Raw genomic sequence first — 20,329 nt, forward strand, 5'->3', positions numbered from 1 at the left:
GACATGAAGTTAGTGCTACTTGGAGTTATACCTAAAAGAAGGGTATGTTCACTTTGTCACATAGACTGATGTGCACACAAATAAGGATCATCTGGCCAATGCAGGGATAAATCCAGATACAAGTAGAGGGACATTTGGAATACCATATTTGTGCAGTTGCTCTGGACCTTAGACACCCTCTTGGTGTTCAGTGCAGAGAATATGAGAAATCACTGAGACCACTACTTTTGCAAAAAGATGCTGAAGTTATTGTGAACAGTATCATTCACTGTGAAGTTGTCATATGTTTCATATAATGCCATTATCAGTGCAGTAAGCCTTCCTACACCAATGTACCCTTTTGTGGCACAACTATCCCTCATCAGTCTGATAAAACTACAACTCACAGTGAGGCCCACCAGATAGATCATTCAGATGTCTGTAACACCTACAGAAACATTCACCCTCTGTACATTTTCTATCCGTTTTATAGACCTTGTTGTTATTTCCCTGTACAGCAGCTACCTGGTCAGCTCCCCAGATTAACTCAAAAAGCAATGCAGAAGCATCTTTAACAAGCCTTGGCCTTGCTTTTAGGTCATCCTAGTTTCCATTGCTCGATTTCTCCACTACTGCCCTTTCAAATGAATTTTCAGGGTTATTCATTTCAAGAATCAACTATTCCCCTGATATTCGTAGCTTTTAAGGGGCACTCTTTCACCTTTTCAGAGACAGAGGGGTATTGATATTATTTCTTCTAAGTACTTTGTACAGGAATGTGGTTGTCTGAACTAAGTGAAGTGCTTAATTCAGAAAATTGCAAGCTTTTCTTTGTTAAGTGGTATAAGGCAGTAATATGCAAACCTCATGCACTGATTTTTGAAGTGGAAAAGCAATTGACCTTATAGCTAATGTGACTTTTCAAAGATACACTTTTCCATTTGTTTTGTTTTTAAAATTTAATGTGTTGAACTTCTGTGAAATAGGAAATCAAAGGCCTTTAAAATGGTTGGTTAGCAAGAGAGCCATGAACTACTTTTTGGTGTTCTCAAAGTCAGTTCTATATATGATAGAAAAGATTATGTGACATGATTTTGGTGAGTCACTGGAAATCGCATTCATTCTCCTCTCACCACACTAAATTTGGGCAGTCAGAGTAGAGCTGACTTCCCTACTAAGCCAGGCTACTCTCCTCTTCATTCATTAACTCAAAGCAAGGAGAAGAGCATTCAGCAATTGGAATAACTCTGCAGTTATTAAAGAATGGGGCCTGACTTGTTCTTCGTGGGTAATTGTTAGCAAAAATATAAAGCTCGAAAGCTATTAATTTGCTTAAGGGTGTTGCCATAACTGCAATTAATGGATTAATTGCCAGAGAGGTTCCGTTTCCTTTGAGATGGCAGCTCTTTGTAAACTTTCATGCACCTAAGAAACTGCTACATTATGGCAGTACTGCCTCTGCAGTCCAGTCTTCTAAATAAGCTTAACTTTTTGAATGGTTGTTTGAATTCAGGTAAAACTGGTACTTTCCCTATTACTATAACGAGTTGATATTTTGAAGGATTCTGAGCGCGATACATGAGAGAGAATATTCAGATAGGCATACAACAGAAAAAATACTGCAGTGAAAAAGATGCATAAAAGAATGAAGGGAAAGAAAAGGACAGCTCCTAAAATGCAGAAGAAAACAATGCACTGTGCACTGTGAAAAGAAAAAAAAAATGGAACAAGCACATAATGAAAGAGAAAAAGAAATACTGTGTGTACTACACTTTTTTAAAATGTTCTGACTGCAGAGAGGCTAGAGAGTTGGAGGCACCAAGTTGCCTCCAAAATACTCCTTGCCCAAACGCTGCTTTCTGTGTTCTGTTTAAGTACTCTGATTCTGAAATTCTCCTTAGACATTCTTGGAGAATAAAGGGGCTGCAAGTACTGGGCAGATCAGATGGTTCATCACACAATCCTTCATGTCTAGGATACTTAAGTACAGTGACTGAAAGGCCTGATCATAGGTCCAAATAAAATGAGTTATTGACTCAGTTCTGTTCCTACAGATGTAGACCCAAAACACCTCACATTATTTGCCTCATTTGCAAAAAGTCATGTATGTGTTTGAAAATAGTTTTAAGCATCCTCTGACTGTTAATATCAAGAGCCTTATCATAGGATTTACTTTTTCAGAATAAAGAAATGTAAAGGAAAACAATAGCAGAGACCAGTGAATATAATTTGATTTTTGTTATGTCATAAGGGAAGTTTCAAATATCTCAGAACTTATACTTCACACTCCTCTCACTCTTTATAAATAGAGTAAACTGAGAAGAGTGATTGAAAGCAATTTCCAAATCTAGAATTTGAAAGAGTAACTATAGTCCTGATAATATATGTCCTGGAAATACATATGGTACAGTTGAAGATTATCATCAGGAAACATTGTCAGAGGAAACACTGAGGCCCACCTTCAGCTCCTCTGCTAACTAAAGGTTAAGAACAGGCAAAGGTATTGCAATATCCTAAAGGAATAATTTGTAAGCAGACTATATTTCTGTTTTCCCATGCTACTTTATGATTTTGAGTCTCTTACAACAGCATCCCTGTTTTGGAAGATGTTCTCATCCATTGTTACAAACATTATGCGTTTACTATATATTTTATATCCTCTTGTCCCTGGGATTCGTTACTTCAATTTTTAAGTGCATAAGGTTGTATTAGAATGGTTGGGAATATGAAGGACTGTAATTCATTTTTTTCCTCTCCTCTGCTTATGTCACTATCTTTTGCTGAATAGGGTATTTTATTAAGTAAAAGAGCAAATCGGTACTAAGTAACCAAAAAAAAAAAAAAAATCCATGTCCTTTTGCCAAAGAAAAAGTGAATTTATCTCCAGAAACTCTGATTTCCTGGTGTAAAACTGTTGTGCATCTGACCATCACTGTTGATCAACTTTACTGTGCAATTTTCAGAGTAATGTTGAATGAGGGAAGAGCACTGTTAACACACCAGTTCAGCAGTTTGAAAGGCAAAGTAGATGCAAAATGCAGTATCTTTAAAGCTTCTAATTTTCACATCATACTGGCTAGACATATTTTAGTGGCCCAGAGGGATTAGCACCAATGGAAAATATGGGTACATATATCAAGTTACAATTTGTACCCACCTGCAATTACATTCTCTAAATGTGCAATATGGGAATAGCGTCATAATTTCACTGCTGTGCTGGCATCAGTTGCATTCAATTTCTGTTATTCCCATACTATGCAATTCCTATTTGTCACTAAAAATGAAGGCAGGGTCCTATTTTTAAAAACAGATGGGTTTTTGAAGAGCACTTTGGAACAATCTTACCAAAGAACTGATCTTCTGCCTGTCTTATTTCCATTTTTATTAGAGTTATTTGCATAGGAGCAGCAGCTTCTGTCACAGCTGTGCTTGCTGTGATAGCTCATCCAGTACCAATCAGAATGATCACTTGTACAACACCTACCACAATGCAACACCACTCTCTGCTCTAGGTGTTACAACAAAATGGCTGGTTTAAAAAATCATGATGAAATGTCTCTGTGCCTCATAAGAGTTGATAATATTTTCTGTAAATCAGGAGGGTCAGACTAGAAACGAAAATAAATGATTGAATTGCAGTTGTAATCAGAGACAATTTCTTCTTCTATAAGTTGAGGTTTTTTCTGCTTTCCTGAAATATTTTCCAGAAAATGCAATTGTTCACTGGCTTTAAAAACACTGACAGAAAATACTTTCAGTTTTCTGGGAAACTGGAGGTAAAGGTAATTCTTACAGAGGCAAAATGGATTTTTGATTTGAGATATGAAATAAAGCTTGAGGAGGCAAATAATAAACGATCTTGTTTTATGTGAACGCATCATAATAAAAGCACTAGAGAAATGCAGGATTCTGTAAATAAGATAAAAGGGAATTGTTAATGTTTCAAGGAATGTGTTTCATATGTTATTTAAAGATTCTAAGGATTTGATGGCTGACACAGACAAGGTAAGAGGGCAAAGCTGGCTATCAGGATGACCAGTAATGAAGAGAAAAAAAAATAAAATATTAACAGTATGACATTAAGTGTTATATGTTACAGTTCAGAATGGAATCTCAAATTTCATTTGCATTGTAACTTGAAACTCATTACTGAGGCAGAATAGAGCAGAGGTTCTGTTTTCCCTCTAAGTACTGTGGCTTTGGATATAATGCTCAGGTTTGTCTTCACATCCTTTTCAGAGGCCTACAGCAATTACTGTTATGTGAACTTACCATATGGAGAACTGATTTCATAGTCTGTACTGTATTATTTGAATAAAAGTGGAATACTTATATGGGTTTTAATATGCATTAGGAAAGAAGTAGCTACACAATTAGACATGATTTTGTAAAATCATCATTTGCTGAACAGAAATAGTTTGAGGGTTTCTTAACAGCTTCTTTGATTGAGCACAGAAACACTGAGATCAGACGAGTTGTTGAGAAAGGGGCAGGGAAGAAAAGGTAATGTGTTCCTTGTCTGTTTTCCATCCCACCAACCACTCCAAATCAAGTGATATCATTTCAAAAACACTTAAATATTCCCTTAGAAACAATCAATATAGTACAAGTCATCTCTTAGCACATTTAGATTATCATTCCAGAACCAATAGCTGTCCCTGCAGCTAGTTAACCTCTGTAGACTCCATTTATGTATCTGCCTCATCCTAGTGTCCTTCAGGTACTTCTAGCAAGAGTAGTAAAAAGGGAAAAAACTTTAACATCTGCATTCCTTCTTAAAAAAGCAGCTACCATCACTCTACAACTAAAGTGAAATCCTGGAAATCAACAAAAGCACCTAATAGATAAGGAAAGAACCCACAGCATCTCTCCACATAGATACCGAATAATAGGACAAAAAAAAAAAATCAAAATCTTTTGAACTACCAGCAAGTACAATGGCAATTTTTCCAAGAGGTAAATGTTCTTTACTACCAAATAAGATACTTTCTTTCCCATCAAACAAGCATGACATGTTGACACTTCAATGCTATTAGCTGAGTAACAGAAATGACTTATAATGTAATTCATCCTACCAAAAACATCATATACTTTCAAAAACAACTTTAATGTCCATGTTTCCACACTACTGCGGTTTATCACTTAGTGGGCTTGTGTCATACCAAAGCAAGTTGCACTGTCTAAACCTATGAATGTCTTTGAGAACATTTACCCTCATTGAAGAGTGTTTTGATAGCCTTGAAAAAAATATATATATTTAGGACCTGGACATTGTCATCATTGACACTCAGTTTGAGTATGCTGCTTGGTGCTTCCATAATCTGATATGAAGGTAATGTTAATCAAGGATATCACTTACCCAAATACCAGTTAGGTCTCTGATACTGCAAGGTACTTTGCTCAGCTCCTGAATTCAAATCCTAGAAGATAACTCAGAGTCATAAATAGATTACTAATGGTCTAAAAGTGTTCTTCTACTATGCACCTTTGACATGTGTTACTACTTCATGATCATAATGAGGTTAGCACCTTACTGTATGTATCAGCAGTGTGGCAGTGAGAACTCCACTGCTTGTTTGCTCTGTGGCTCTCCTTTATTTTGAAGCATTGACAGTTAATCCGAGTGCAGAGCAGCTTAGCCTACTTTCACAGATAATGAGCAGAAAATAGCTAGCATGCAGTAACTTACTTCAAAGTAACTCTGCCTGCAACTTCGTTTCTCAGCATCAGCATTAACATTCAGTACTGTAATCTCAGGGAGAATGAATATGAATATTGTCATAGTAGGAGCCCTCCTGCTACAGTAGCAGTTGAATATTAAAATGTGTTTTCCTCTGCATGAGTCACACATGAATTATCATACAAAGATACAACATCTGGACACTTTTCCTTCTCTTCCAAAAGTGCTTCCACAACACCGCTGTATAGTAGCATTAGTCTGGTTAAAACTCCTCCAGGATTTAATATTGCCTATCACTCTGACCTCATACCTGTCAGTCAGTCTGTTTATATCTTACTCTTTGAAGTGTTTCTGGTAATGGCAGAAATGTTCCACAGCTCTTCTAGTTAAAACAAGAACTAATATATATATATATATAAAAATATTTTTTTTCTTTTAGAACTTTGAGCTTTTGACCTATCTGGTTTCTCCAAGAAATCAGATCTACAAGACATATTCAGAAAGTAAAATTTCCCATCTACAAGCTCATCTACAAGCCCATGAGAGGGGAGCCCATCTACCTCAGTAACTTCTGTGAAAGAAATCAGGGTAGCCCAAGCAGATTTTATCTTTTGTTTGAGAACTAGACTGAAGAAGTGAAGCCAAGACTTATTCATTGGTACAGTTTTCTTCTCATCATTTGTGCTGCACCCTCTTTTCATTTTTCAGAATATTGTAGTGTTCAGTTACTGCTTCACTGGCCAGCTGACAGCTCCAGGGAGGCAGACAAGCTGGAGTCAGCTGGATAGTATGGCAATTGCAGTAGTTATGGGTATAGCAAGGTCTGCTCTTCCAAAAACAAGTAAAGCTTAGTGTGTTACCTGGAATTGTCTCCTTCCACTAACTTTTCGCTCTTCAGGTCACATTTTATCTCTCAGCCCCTGTCCCATCCTTTGTAGCTGGTGGCTGTCCTTTCACTTCCTTATTGCAGTGTTCTCTGCAAAAAGACCTCACTGATTAGTGGTCTTCAGGTCTTCTCGGGGCATCAACAGCTCCAGAGGGTCATCTACCTTTTTCATTTCATGCTCCTCCAGCATTCATAAAAGCCTGTAGCAGGTTGCCAGAGTCTCGTTTTGCTTAAATTGTTCCTTTTTTTTTTTCTTTAAGCTTTAAGATGTCTGAAAATTGTTTTGTGTAAGTTATTCTGCAAAATCTTGCTGAGAGAATAATCCCATTGTTCTTACATTCCTTCCAATGCATGCATCTACTGGTTCTGGAATTAAAAAAAAAAAAAAAAGAGAGAGAGGCTGTAAAGGCTTTAATTTAGTTTATGCCATTTTGAATAGTCTATTTGCACAAGTCATATCTGACATTAAAAGCATGTGATAACACCATTTAAAAGTAATTGAATAAGAGCAAAAGTTAAACTTCAGTAATTAGAGTGACCTTTTCATAACTTCTGTATTTTGTTAAGGTGGCATGTCTTAGTTACACAATTTTTCCCTACCAAAGGAAGAAAAGAACCATTTCACCTGTACGGTGTTATATCTAGTACTATTTTATTTCAAATATATCTGCTTCAAAGGGTCAAGAGGGGAACAGAACATGTTAAGATCACCAAGGACACCAATGAAATCTGCTGCTGCTCTATAAAATTATAATGGCATAGACAGTTAAATCAGAGTGCTGAGAGCACCTTGGATTGTATATCATAAAACAAAGTGTTATAGAGTCTGAAAATAGAAAGCCAAAAGCATACCTGAAGTGGAAAGTGAGAATGTTATAATTTTCCTCCAAATATAAACAGAGTAAAAAAATAAAAATCAGAATAAATCTATCCTAAATTAATAGGAAGAGAGAACTGACAAATAATAATAATAATAATAATAATAATTGTTACCATGCCAAGTCACGAGACTTTAGATTTTACATCATTTTATCTAACTTGGCCAACCTCTGCCCATGGTTCCAAATGCAAAACACTGAAAAAATAATATGAACATTCACCCATATTTTGACAAGAAACAGCTGTATAAATATCCATTCTGGCCAGATTATCTTGGTTGGGGCAGATAATCTACAAACCATCACTTGTAAGGACAGGTAAACAAATCATGTCTAATTCAAAACTCACTCATTGTTTGACAGTTGAAAACAGCTTCAATTTTTATCTGATGCTTGTTTCACTTAGGAAAGACAGTGGGGTAAAAATCAGAACAAAACAATTCGTGGTCTGACAAAAACATTGAAACTAAAACTCTCATCTCTGGTCAGATGAATGACAATGTCTCCAAGAGACTGTGGTGTGCTTCAAAGTCTGCTGTATTTTCAGAGTGCCTGACAGACAATACAAGTGGCTTGTGTCCCTTGTTTGGGAAGATCATTGAGATCAAGTAGACCATCTCCCTCAACAGGTGACCTAGTTTTCACTCTCGTTAACACACTCCCATGTCCTCTCCTGATCTACAATTGTCCCTTATGACAGAAGTACCAGAGGTTTCCTAGAGCCTAGAAAAAGTTTGTGCAGATTTCTGGAGGACCTGGGAAAAATAAGGAATATAAAAATTCCTAGAACGTGAACTAGACAGAAATTTCCTGGTGTATGTTGCTGTGCCTGAAATGATAAAGCCTGATAGGACACCAGGACAATTGTTCCTAGTAAATCATGTCACTGGTGCACTAATGCACTAATGCATCTTTGCACATTGGGACTCAGAGCTGCGCCAGGCCTGGGCAGTGTTCATTGTCTCACAGGAGTCAACCTGTCCATGTAAATAGGCTTTAAGCTGTACAGCTCTGTAGGATGACATTCATCTCAGTTCAAAGGCTCAGCACAAAGTCTTTGCACTGCTAAACCCTGTTTTAATCCATAGGATTAAGTAGATCTTCTAGCACACGAAGTAAGCCTATATTGCACTGCTGTTTTCTGTACCAGAAAAAGTCCCCCTGTTCTGTTTATCAAGATAAAGTAAAATAAAGTGAAGATATTCTCAAACAAGTAATGAATAAATGTGATGAGAAGTTAATATTTTTATCAGTACTTTATACTGAAGTATCAATTCATGGTCTAACTTATTCCTTGTGAATAATTTGCTCAAATCCCATTCTCACAAACTATAAGGGAAAAAATGAATAAATGTGTTAAATGAAAAGGAAAAAGAGAAATACATTATGGGAAGTAATGTCACTTTTTCACATTAGGACAGACATTTGACTGTAGGCTATTTTGTATTTCTTTTAGAAGAAATGCTCTCATTATTTAAATCTCAGAACCATCAGCTGATTGATATCATTACACAAGCCCTTTCTGATAGGTATAATAATGAACTCTCCATCTGCATATTTCAGAGAACAGCTAAAACACTGTTAGTTGCCGCCGAGAAGGAACTTATTCAAAAGATTTTTTGTTCCATTTTGAATGGGTTCAGCTATTTCTGCGTTGTAGATAACATGCATTGTAGCTGCATAAGTGACTTATCTTAAAAGTTGCCATAGCACTATAGTCCTGACACCACTTAACATGGGTTCGTTGTCCCAATTTATTTGCATGGTATTAAGGTATGCCTAGAAGGAATACACTGGGAGCAGTCACCGCAAACCAATCATTGATGCTTACTTTGTCTCAGCCACCAGTAGCAAACTAGACAAACACACTTTATTTAGATTTTTGCACCATCTATGTTTTTCATTTGCAGCTTCATAAATGGTGAAACATGTTTCAGACAAATTTCAGACTGACGCAGTTTCAAGCTGAAACATGGCAGTAAGATATCAAAGTGGGGGAGGCAGTATCTTACCTGTTGGTGAAGGAAGACATTTACTAGCCACTAAAATACAGGAGGTCTGGTCTAACAAGTAGACCTTTGTATATCTAAGGAAATGAAACAAATTGTCTTAATTAAATAATTTAGATTGTCTCCTGGGTCAAAAAACAATAGTATGGCATTCACTGGGAAACAAGGAAACTGTCTGGAACCACACAAGTCTTCAGTGGACAGTTTCCTTGTTTCCTTCAGTATTTACTGTAGCAGCTAAATTTTTTCATCAAGGTCCAGGAATGATCCAAATTTAGCTGTAAGGGGAAAGATGCTCCTGAAAGGATTTAGTAGTAACCCTCTGTTAGGTGTGTTATTTTGATGGAGGCTTTGAAATGGTTCTCTCATGTCTTCTTTTCGTCTTAAAATATGGTCTCTTATTTGCATAATATGTTTTATAAAAATTTTAGTGGTTTCAAAAATATCTCTTGGGATAGTATTGTTTCTAAATAGCTTCCTGAATTAGATTCAGAGGTTTCCTACAGCATTGTCTATAACACTAATGGCTCCTCATGTTGCAGTCTGATTGCTTATTCTGATATTAAATCTGACATATTAGTAACATTGCCATAACATTCACCGTGACAGTTACTGATCCTCAGATTTAGATGCCATAATAAATTTCTATTTAACCTGAAATAGAGTGACTAGTTTATAAACACCTCATTTAAATGCAACAGAAATAAACTCATATATTTCTTTTTAGAGAAGCCTGTTTCCTTTCCCATAAATGTATACCACTTTCCAGAAAGACTTCCTCAATGACTACATGAACTTACGAATCTGTCACAGTGATTTTCTGCTACCAAAATGTCGGGCTGTGCTCCACTAGCAATTGAAGCAGTTGAGTGAGAGTACAGTCAACCTCCCACCATAAGAGAATATTTTAATCTTATTCAATCTGATAATAAGATACCATATATTATCACTATTTTCATTACTTCTTTCTATCTTCTGCTTTTTTCAGAGAGTGTTCAGAATTTTACCAGTCCTCATAGGTGGTTTTTTGTTGTTTTTTTGTTTGTTTGTTTGTTTGTTTCTAAGAGGTTTTCAGCTGCCTCGTGGTTATATGAAAAAGCTTGCTGATCAACAAAATCATCTCTTGATCTTTCTTCCCATTTGGAAAATCCAAACTGTATGAAGTTTTTACCATAATACATATAGTTCCTAAAAAAAAGTCCAGGAATAGAAGCATATTTGCCATCCAGTGTGTCAGAAAAATTGCATTTTTTAAAATAAGCAAGCTAGAATGACCTCTCCTCACCCGCACTCCCCCAAAATAAATAAATATTTCTTTGTCTTTGAGAATCATTCTTAAAGGGTTTCTTAAATTGTAGATGTTGAGGCACCTCTTAAATACTGATACTGTGAGACATCTTCAGGGACAACCACTATTACAGTGTAGTAGTATAACTCATCGAACTGTCATATCTTTCTTCTTGAGCCAAATTTGAGGTGATTTCAGTTTAGCACCTTGAAAACACTTCTTCACTCATTAAATATTCACTAAACATAAAATTAATATAATGTCCAACATCCTTTGGCTGATGGCAACCTTTTTGGTTTCATGCTTGCTTGCTTCTACATTCTCATGGGATTCTTTGCAAGACACTCCATAATGTAACAAATGAAGGTGCGAACAGTCTATAAGTATGCATTTATTAGGCTAGGAATTAGACTCTTTTTCCATATTTTTTTTAGGAAATGTAGGGTTTCCCTATAATTAAAAAATAAAAAAAATAAAAATAAAAATAAAAATAAAAATAAAATAAAAATAAAAATAAAAATAAATTAAATTAAATTAAATTAATAAAATAAAATAAAATAAAATAAAATAAAATAAATAATAAAATAAAATAAAATAAAATAAAATAAAATAAAATAAAATAAATGAAATAAAATATTAAAAGATGCATTGATTAAGACAGTAGCTAAATTTGACTTCCTGACATTACAGGGTGAGAATCAGAGATTATAAAAGACATGCAAAGGCTAATGAACTGTCTGATAATTCATCTTTTATTATGAGAAGAGAATACAGAGCTCATGAGAAAGAACAGTACCCAACCAGAAGACCAAAAAGTGTATTAGTGGCTAGGACTGATCCAAGTCTAGAAGTACAGAAGCTGTGGGAGAAACAGAGGGACACAAACTTCAAATACAGCTTCTCAAACTGTTTTATTTTGTATTAAGAAGGCCCAAATTTTACTTACTTTTTACCTCTTAGTAAGACTACTTTAACAGTTGAGCACTTTCCTTTTCTATTCCCCAATGAAATAAAAATGAAAAAAAGTCAGAAGGTTTAATAAGCCATAACAAATCTTGGTACAGCAGTGAAGAAGATGGAACTGGCAATGTTCAGAAGACTGTATGTCAGAAGACTGTAATGAATTATTTTAAGGTGAAGTTATTGCCTAATTTTCTCTTTATCATTTTTTCCATGAAATCTTTTGAAGAAGCTGCACAAGAGAGCATAAACGACTTCTACAAAGCGTCAAGTGCAAACTAACTTAAAATTTGTGACACTGCGTCTTTGTTGCAATGTGGGCCTCATTCTCCCAATTATAAACTGACCGATACCAAAACACAAACCCCAAATACACCAGTACACTTCTTAGCTAATAGTTAATATTGAATATACCGGTGCTATTATGTAAATACACTTTGGTCTCTATACTATATGTTAGTATGTTCATTTTTTAAGATACTTTTCTTTTTTTTTTTTTCCACTAAAGAAATATACTTTTCCCCAATAGAATAACTTCGTTTTGAGCCAAGAACATTTTTCTACTTGTTCATAGGTCTGTTCCTTTTCCTTCTTTTCAATTCAGTGTAGACCAAGGGCCCATCTGTAATTCATCTTTGTGGAATAATAAATAAATAAATAAATAAGACCAAATAGCAGAATGGTATTCTATATTTTAATAAAAGTTTCTTAGCTATTTCTAATATTACTCATTCAAGCCATTACCTACCTTTTTTTTTTCCTGATTTCATAGTTTAAATGTGGACAAATAGGACACTCATAAAACTTAATGTAGTGAGGTTTGTGACTTATCACACTTGCACATTTTCACTAAGATACTGAGCTCTCTGCTGTCAAAGCTACTTTTCAGCTTCATCGCATGACACACCAGCAGCCAGAGACTAGAGACACTTTTGGGCAGCTTCTTCTCAATGGTCCCCTCCACTGGGCTCTGCTCCCCCACAGTCCAGCCATGGAAAGGCACTGTCCTGCAGTACCCTGCACAGTCAATGCAGTCAATGGCATTTCCCTGTACAGCAAAGGATCTGAAATATCTGTTCGCAATACATATGGACCTACAGAGTTTATGCATCAGAATGAGAATGCAGTATTTTAAAGTAATGCTGTAGCTTTCCCTCAGCTGAATCAAATGGATTTTGCACTGGCATATACTCTTTGCTTTGAAAAAGAATCCTAGTCACCAGCTCTCTGAAAAGTGCGGCAAGTGTTCAGGAGCCTGCGGATTTCTCTCCATTAATGCAGAGAGAACTTAGTAATTGCTTAAGGCTGTTAAGCATCCTGACTTTGTCACAGTGGCACCTCTAGAAAAAGAAGGAATGCCTGGCTGGCAGCTAACCTTGCATTGCATCTTGTACTGTGCTGAGAACTTTCTGCCAAGGAATGCACTGAAACCAGTGCATTAATTTTATAACACACTTTTTTTGCTAGAAAGGAGGTGATATGCTGGACCCTGTCCTCATACAGGAAAATAAATATTTTCATCCTCTGCAGTTGCAGTGCATTTTATCTCAGCTATATTCAGTTCAGGAAGCTGCAACCTGTTCCTGCTGCTGGATTCAGAGTTCTGTCTTTCTGGTGCTCTGGATCCAGCTCCTACTTCCCTGTACTCACCCATGTTTAAGTGTCTCACAGGCCAATATGGGTCCGTGATCCCAGAGCTGTGACATGGTCCATACAACATGGCAGAGCTCTGCAGGGCAGCCTTCTCTAGCATCTTAGCATGAGCAAATTGTATGCACTTCCTCCTTTCTTCCAGAGCTCAAATGGTAATTGTTAGAAATGTCTATATTTTGGGGAAGAAAAAAAAAAAAGTAAAAATTATTGCCAATTGCTTAGATTATTTCCTTTCCATAAGAATAAAAGAGCTGGGATACCTTAGTTCTGAATATCAAGTTTGAAGCATAGAGGAACTAAGATGTTTAACAATTGTGGGAATTGTTTAGTATGGGCAAAATAAATTTTTAAAAATCCCTTGATTTTTTTTTCCTGAAATTATCTTTATTATATAAATGAGTCTGAGGAAGAAAGGAAGCTTGGGAAGCTAGATCCTAAGCAGATATTTTTAACAAACTAATGGGATGTTCCAGAGAGAGGTGCAGAAAGCATTGATAACAGTATAGGAAAGGAAAAGATTCGTTCCCCAGAAGCAAAGTCTTAAGACATTGCAAACAGCAACTTGGGCCCAAAGGAGGGAAACAAGTTACCAAATGTCCAAACGAACAGTGTGAAGTGGAACACCACCTTCTGCAACCTGGGCTATGTTAACTGCTGCTTGAGAAGCTGGAGAGCTTCCATTTGACTGAAAGCTGGCAAATGTCATTCTGATTTTCAAGAAGGGCAAGAAAGAAGACCTTGGTAATTACAGGCCTGTCAGTCTCACTTCAGTGCCTGGTGAAATTATGGAGAAAATTATTCCGGGAGTCATTGAAAAACACCTAAAGGATAATGCAGTCATTGGTCACAACCAACATCGGCTCATGAGGAAAAGGTCATAACAAACTTAATTTTCTTTTATGACAAGGTCACCCACCTAGTTGACCAAGGAAAGCCCATTGATGTAATCCTTTTGGATTTCAGTAAAACTTTTAATACTCTTTCTCACAGTATCCTTCTGGACAAAATATCCATCATACAGCTAGATAAATATATAATACAATGGGTGAACAGTTAGCTGATGGGTTTTCATAAATGACTTGGATGTAAGATTTGAAGGTATACTGCATAAGTTTACAGATGACACTACATTGGGAGGAGCTATTTACTCCTTTGAGGATAGAGAGATCTTCACAAATTTGAGAGCTGGGCGATCACTAACAATATGAATTTTCAAGAGCAAGTGCTGGATTCTGCACCTGAGAAGGGGCAACCCTGGATATACGTACAGACTGGGGGTTGAGAGGCTGGAGACCTGCCCCATAGAAAAGGATCTGGGTGTTTTGGTCAATGGCTAGTTGAATATGAGTCAACAGTGTTACCTGGCAGCCAAAAGGACCAACCGTATTCTGAGCTGCATCAAGCATGGCACTGCTAGCTGGTTAAGGGCAATGATTTTCCCACTCTACTCTGTGCTGGTGTGGCCTCACCTCAAGTACTGTGTACAGATTTGGGCACCACAGTATAAAAAGGACATAAAACTATTAGAGAGCATCCAAAGGAGGGCTACAGTGATGGTGAAGGGTCTAGAGGACAAGACATATGAGGAGTGGCTGAAGTTACTTGGTTTGTATAGACTAGAGAAGAAGAGACTGAAGTGTAACCTTATTGCGGCCTACAGTTTTCTTGACAGGGAGTGAAGGGGCAGGTGCTGATCTCTTCTCTCTGGTGACCAATGGCATGAAGCTGTGACAGGGGGAGGTTCAGACTGGGTATCAGGAACAGGTTCTTCACTGAGAGAGTGGTTGGACACTGGAACAGGCTCCCCAGGGAAGTGGTCACAGCACTGAGCCTGACAGAATTCAAGAAGTCTGAACAATGCTCTCAGACATACAGTCTGATTTTTGCGTGGTCCTGTGTGGATCCTGGAGCTGGACTTGATTATCCTTGTGGGTCCCTTCCATCTCATAGGATATCCTATGATTCTGTGATTCTATACACAGCTACAAGCATTGATCAGCAAGATTCATATTTTACTGCACCAACAGATCTGGTGATGAACGCTTGGGCCTACATGCCAATAAGCTGCACTGGGTCAGTAGCACACACTGTTCTTGGTGACCAAGGAATTCAGGCAAGGGCACCTGGAGGGAAAGGAAAGGGGTAAGAACAGAAGGGGCTGAGGAACAGAGCAGCAGAACCATGAAAAACACAAACACGGGGCACAGAACAAAGCACCACCATAGAGAAACTGGAAAGCTGGCTGAACCTTAACAACTATGCATGGAAGCTGTTGGGTTTTCTTGTGTGTTTTGTTGTTGTTGTTGTTGCTGTTGTTTGATTGATTGATTTTTTTGTGTGTGTTTTTGTTTTGTTTTTCACTGTTCCTACTGCCTGGCCATGAGGCAAAGAAATGAAAAAATACCTGCCTCTTCCTTCTTAATTATCATGGATTGGCTTCTGCACACTAACAAACTCAGCTCTCCAGTGGAAATGCATGGCAACAGCTTCACCTGAGCATATGAGAATTTGGCAAAAGCCTGTGCTGTTTTCACAGCTCTTCAACTGAGGGCATCAATTTTTGTGCTGGCACATTTCCATCCTCTCGAACTTCCAACCACAGGACTTCCATACCATAAACAAAGCTAGCATCATGTTGTTATCCCCCTTTGTATGCAAGGCAAAACTGCCGTGTAAGATTTTGCAATTTTCTTCAGTGCTACTTTTCAAGTGACCTTTAGGGTTTGAGCAGCTGACAGAAAGTCCCCTGCTCCAGCCTCCAACCTTGATGCTTTTCTATTTAACCATGCAACAGCCTTTTAAAGCAAAGGTGCCAACTTGTCATTAATTTTGTAGCTATTAAGACAAATGAATGTGGTTCTACTACAGCTTAAATTTCTGCAATCTAAATCCAGCTTTGCTTTTATTCTCTACGCTGGTTCCTGAATCAAAATGCTGTAAGCAATGAACTGGAGGCAGGGAGAAAAGTAATAAGAAAATATTCATTTAATTGCTTTTAGCTTTCAGATTGACTCATCCACAAAAATCCCAAGTATAAAAAAAAAAAAAAGTTTGTTTGTTTTTTAAAAATGCTTGTTGGAAATTTGTGCCAGTATTCAGGTCCTCTTGAAGAATTTCATGCTGAGAATGCTTAAATACAGCCTTTTACAACTATCCATGAAAATGTTTTCTGCAGATGTGTACCTACCAGCTTGTAAAATGCTAAAAAAAAAATGCATATTGCTTTTACAGCTCACCTATCACTGTTCCTCCAGCTTTTCTGCTGTCTTGCATTCACTCAGCAGCCCAGTAGTAACTCTAAGCAGTTTGCCTGTCACTCAGAAATCTAGGACAAGTCACCACTGCAGCTGTGAGACTAAACTCTGCTTTGTACAGGCAGTGAATTGGAAAATGTTGTGGATACAATAGCAGATGCAAAGATAAATGCTATGCTCAGTAAATTCAGTATATCTAGAATATTTCAGCCTTGGTGTACATCTGTTGATGTGTCAGGCTGTTTTCTTTGTGCATTTCAATGCTGTCAGATGTGTGAGTGTGGCAAATCTCACTATTTTATTGAAACTACCAGCACACAATATTTAGAATACTTATTTTTATCAGTGTTATGGGGAAAGGATGGATAGAAAGAGATATTCTTTTTTTTTTTTTTAGGACAAAAGAATCTTTAATGCTTTAGTCTGTACTCAAATTACCTCAGATGGTTTCAGTCAATAACAGTCTGTATTTCAGGGAATGGAGGAGGCAGGTAGTATTCCAGAGGATTTAGTACTTCAGTAAAGTCAACATAGAGGTCATGATGAAAAACACTAAGATTTCTGCAGGTACTCAGATAATCCAAGTTTTCCATATTTCTGTGAAGAACTGTTCCAGTGTGAAACAACTGTCTTCTCCCCACCTCAGTCTACAAATTCACATCATCTAGAGGCCTGAACCAACCATCTGATGCTGAAATCTCAAAGAAAAACTTATGTTGTAAGTACCTGAACAATGTGACATGAAAATATTTTAAAATAGTTGATTTAATTTTATTTTTTCATTTTTTTTTCATGTTTACATTTAATTTAATTTTTAAAACCCAGAAAAGAATAGAGGGGAAGTGGTAGGCATAGCAACAGAATAAAAGATTAGAAAGTGTTGATAATACTTGGAAAAGAACAGGAAAGAAGGAGAAAACTGACATGCAAAAGAAAAATGGAGATGTGGAAAAAAAGTGGTGAATAAGGAAGATGGGCAGCAAACACTGACTGGAAAACCTTAATAGGCAGGTGGCAATCTGTATTTCATAAACAGCATCACATACTTGAACAGAGAGCTCTTGAGACACATGGTGCCAAACATAGTAAAGCACCATAAACTTTGCTCCAGATAAGTCACCAATTTCTCCTTAAAATCTGCATTTCTCAAGCTGACTTATCAAAAAACTCTGTACATTTTATGCAGAGATTTGTTCTTTAATTCCTCAAGTCTTGGAGCTCTTTCTTTTAATATTAATTCACTGGTCTACTTCTCTTATTTGTACTGCAACTGATTCAGCAACATAGGACAGCAAAGATTTGGCTGCTCCACTATTTTACAATATGTGTATTTTATGTTTAGTTTATTTATGTGTATTTTAGTTTACTAGAACTTCCTTAAATTAATCTTAAAACTCTGCTAGAGATTATTTTTACATAGGTATTTTTTATATTTTTTGTAAAAACATAACCAAATAAAACAGTTAAAGAAAATGGTGCCAAGCAGACTGCTAAAGGAAACTGATTGCCTGCTAGAATGTGTGCATGCTTTGGCATACTAAGGACTGCAGCTTCTTTATCTATTCAAATAGCATTTATCTTCTTACAGTGAAATCTCATCTGAATATTCTTCCATTCTGGAGATTTTACAGTTCATGCATTTCTGTATGTATTAATTAAATATCTAATTTTCTAGTTGGGTCTCCAATTTAGATCTAATGTTTTGCCAGCTTATTCATTATTACCCTTTTGATTGGAAAGAATAAATTCATTCCTTGAAGAAGAGAATCATGTCTTAAATATTCAGATTTTTTAATATAAAATCTTATTTTAATTATCTAAGTTTCTTCTGTTTGGTATCTTGCCATAATTAATCCTTTATCTCTTTTTATCCTTGGTACATTGTTTTAGAAATTGAAAGGGCATTCATCCAAGAAAAAAAAAATAAAATCTCAAATCAGCAGGAAATAAATCTCTTCATCACAAGTAGCTGCAACATTTCTCACCTTGTCAAGAAACTACAGTCACTCCAAACAAAGTGAAGTACCTAATTATTATTAGATTTTCTTCAGTCTTCATACTGTGGTATACCATCAAGAGGCATTTCTGTTATATGAATTTTATCCAGAGAGTTGGGAAGTGATTGGAAAAATGATTTTACTTCCAGAATTCTTGTTTTATTACCTCCCTCATGGTTTCTGCTATTGGAAGTTTCATATTTTCCTCATCTGCTACGACATTTTTTGTGAAATATCTATAGTGAAAGTTTCTCGTATTTGTACAAAATCACTCATTGCTGTAGAACACCTATCACAGGCTTGATTTTGAGTCCTGGCAAATGCTGTTCTTGTATTGTGCTCTGAGACATTTTATCACTGCTAATTTCAGGTAGTTCGCAGCCTGATCCACAGCTGGCATAAAAACAGTTTCCTTCTTTCATGCCCTCTACAATTTCCTCTCACTTTTCTATTCTCCTGTTGCGCTGCTGGGGCATGTACCATACAACAATCTCATCAAATTCCCCCTGAGTTTACTGCTTTGTTTTGCACGGGCAGTACCTCATCCTTTTCATCAGACTGTTTGGGGGCTTTTCAAGGCTTGTTGAAATATCCACATGATCAGTCAACCTTTACCCTGGTAAACTTATTACACAGGCAGCATATGTTAAATAGCATGAAGGGAGACAATGCTTGAGACTGTCCTGGCAGGACTGTTTTGCAGTGCATGTAACGATGCAGTAAACTGGTCTGCCAGTTTGGGATTCAAGATCCAGAGTTTTAGAAATGGTTTAAAATAACGTAAAACCATCTGTCTTTGCACTACTGCAAAACCTGCAGTAGTAGCAATGCAATGGTAGTGATAAATATTGAAAACCTTTTTAAATAGAACAGTGTAGCAGTCATGTAAATTGCCTGGTCAGTTCTGACCTTTGCAAAGAGATTCCACTCCTTGGATAGATAATGAAACACGTCTTTCCATTAGTAGTTAAGAAGTCCACAAGACTCAGCATTCTGCTACTGTGTTTGAAAGCACAGGCAGCAAGAGATTTACCTCTGATGCACTGATATAGCATAGAGGCAAAGAATAGCAGAAAAACAGTTAGTGTTAGGGGGGTGTCCTGATTTATTTTAGCTCCTCAACATTGATGTCAAGCAAATAGAACTTTGGAAGTGTGTGTTTATGAGTATTGCATGTCTGTTTCCTATAATAGCTAATGGCTACTGTTTTCCTTTTATCTCTTGAAAAATCTGTTCTCTGACATCATCATAACCCATATGAGAGAAAAACAGTGTCTGTGAAGACAAAATGAATAAACAAGGATACTGATTGTCCTACATTTGGTGATTTGCAGAACAGCAAATCTTGTTGCTTTCTAGAAGGCAAAGAAACACTGACTTTCTATTCTTACAGCAGACTTCTAGAAGTACATTTTGGGTCATCATATGTCAGTAATTAAGACTGAATTTCCTTCTCAATTTGATCTGCATTGGGTATTCATGGTATACTGTCAATGATTGCTGACAATATTGTAAAAAGCTGGGTAAAACATGCCCAAAACCTCCTGAAGTATTTATATTTGTCTATATTAATAATTATTTTCAATTATAGCTGATCAGATCATAAATTACACACTGGCCATAACAGCAATTCAGTTTTACAGTTCTGATAAGTGCATGTAGAGCTCAAACTAAGGTCTTGTATTTTTATATAATGACAGAAATTTGTATCTGTATTGTAATGGCTAATAGTCTAATAATGAACC

General features: G+C 36.6%; 1 protein-coding gene across 21 annotated transcripts in view; it reads left to right on the forward strand.

Annotated features, from left to right (window-relative positions):
• Positions 1 to 20,329, forward strand: part of CNTNAP2 (contactin associated protein 2) — a 1,168,055-nt gene that overhangs the window by 1,101,538 nt on the left and 46,188 nt on the right. Inside the window, exon 22 of one of the 21 annotated variants that reach the window (XM_083826979.1) lies at positions 17,193 to 17,278. The exons of the other annotated variants lie outside the window; for them this stretch is intronic. Within the exon in view, the coding sequence (XP_083683105.1) occupies positions 17,193 to 17,263 (71 nt within the window). The 3' untranslated portion in view covers positions 17,264 to 17,278. Of the gene's footprint in view, positions 1 to 17,192; positions 17,279 to 20,329 lie in introns of those variants that run through there. 21 annotated transcript variants of the gene reach the window in all.

Source organism: Anser anser, assembly GCF_964211835.1.
Source record: "Anser anser genome assembly, chromosome: 2".
Lineage (NCBI taxonomy): Eukaryota > Metazoa > Chordata > Aves > Anseriformes > Anatidae > Anser > Anser anser.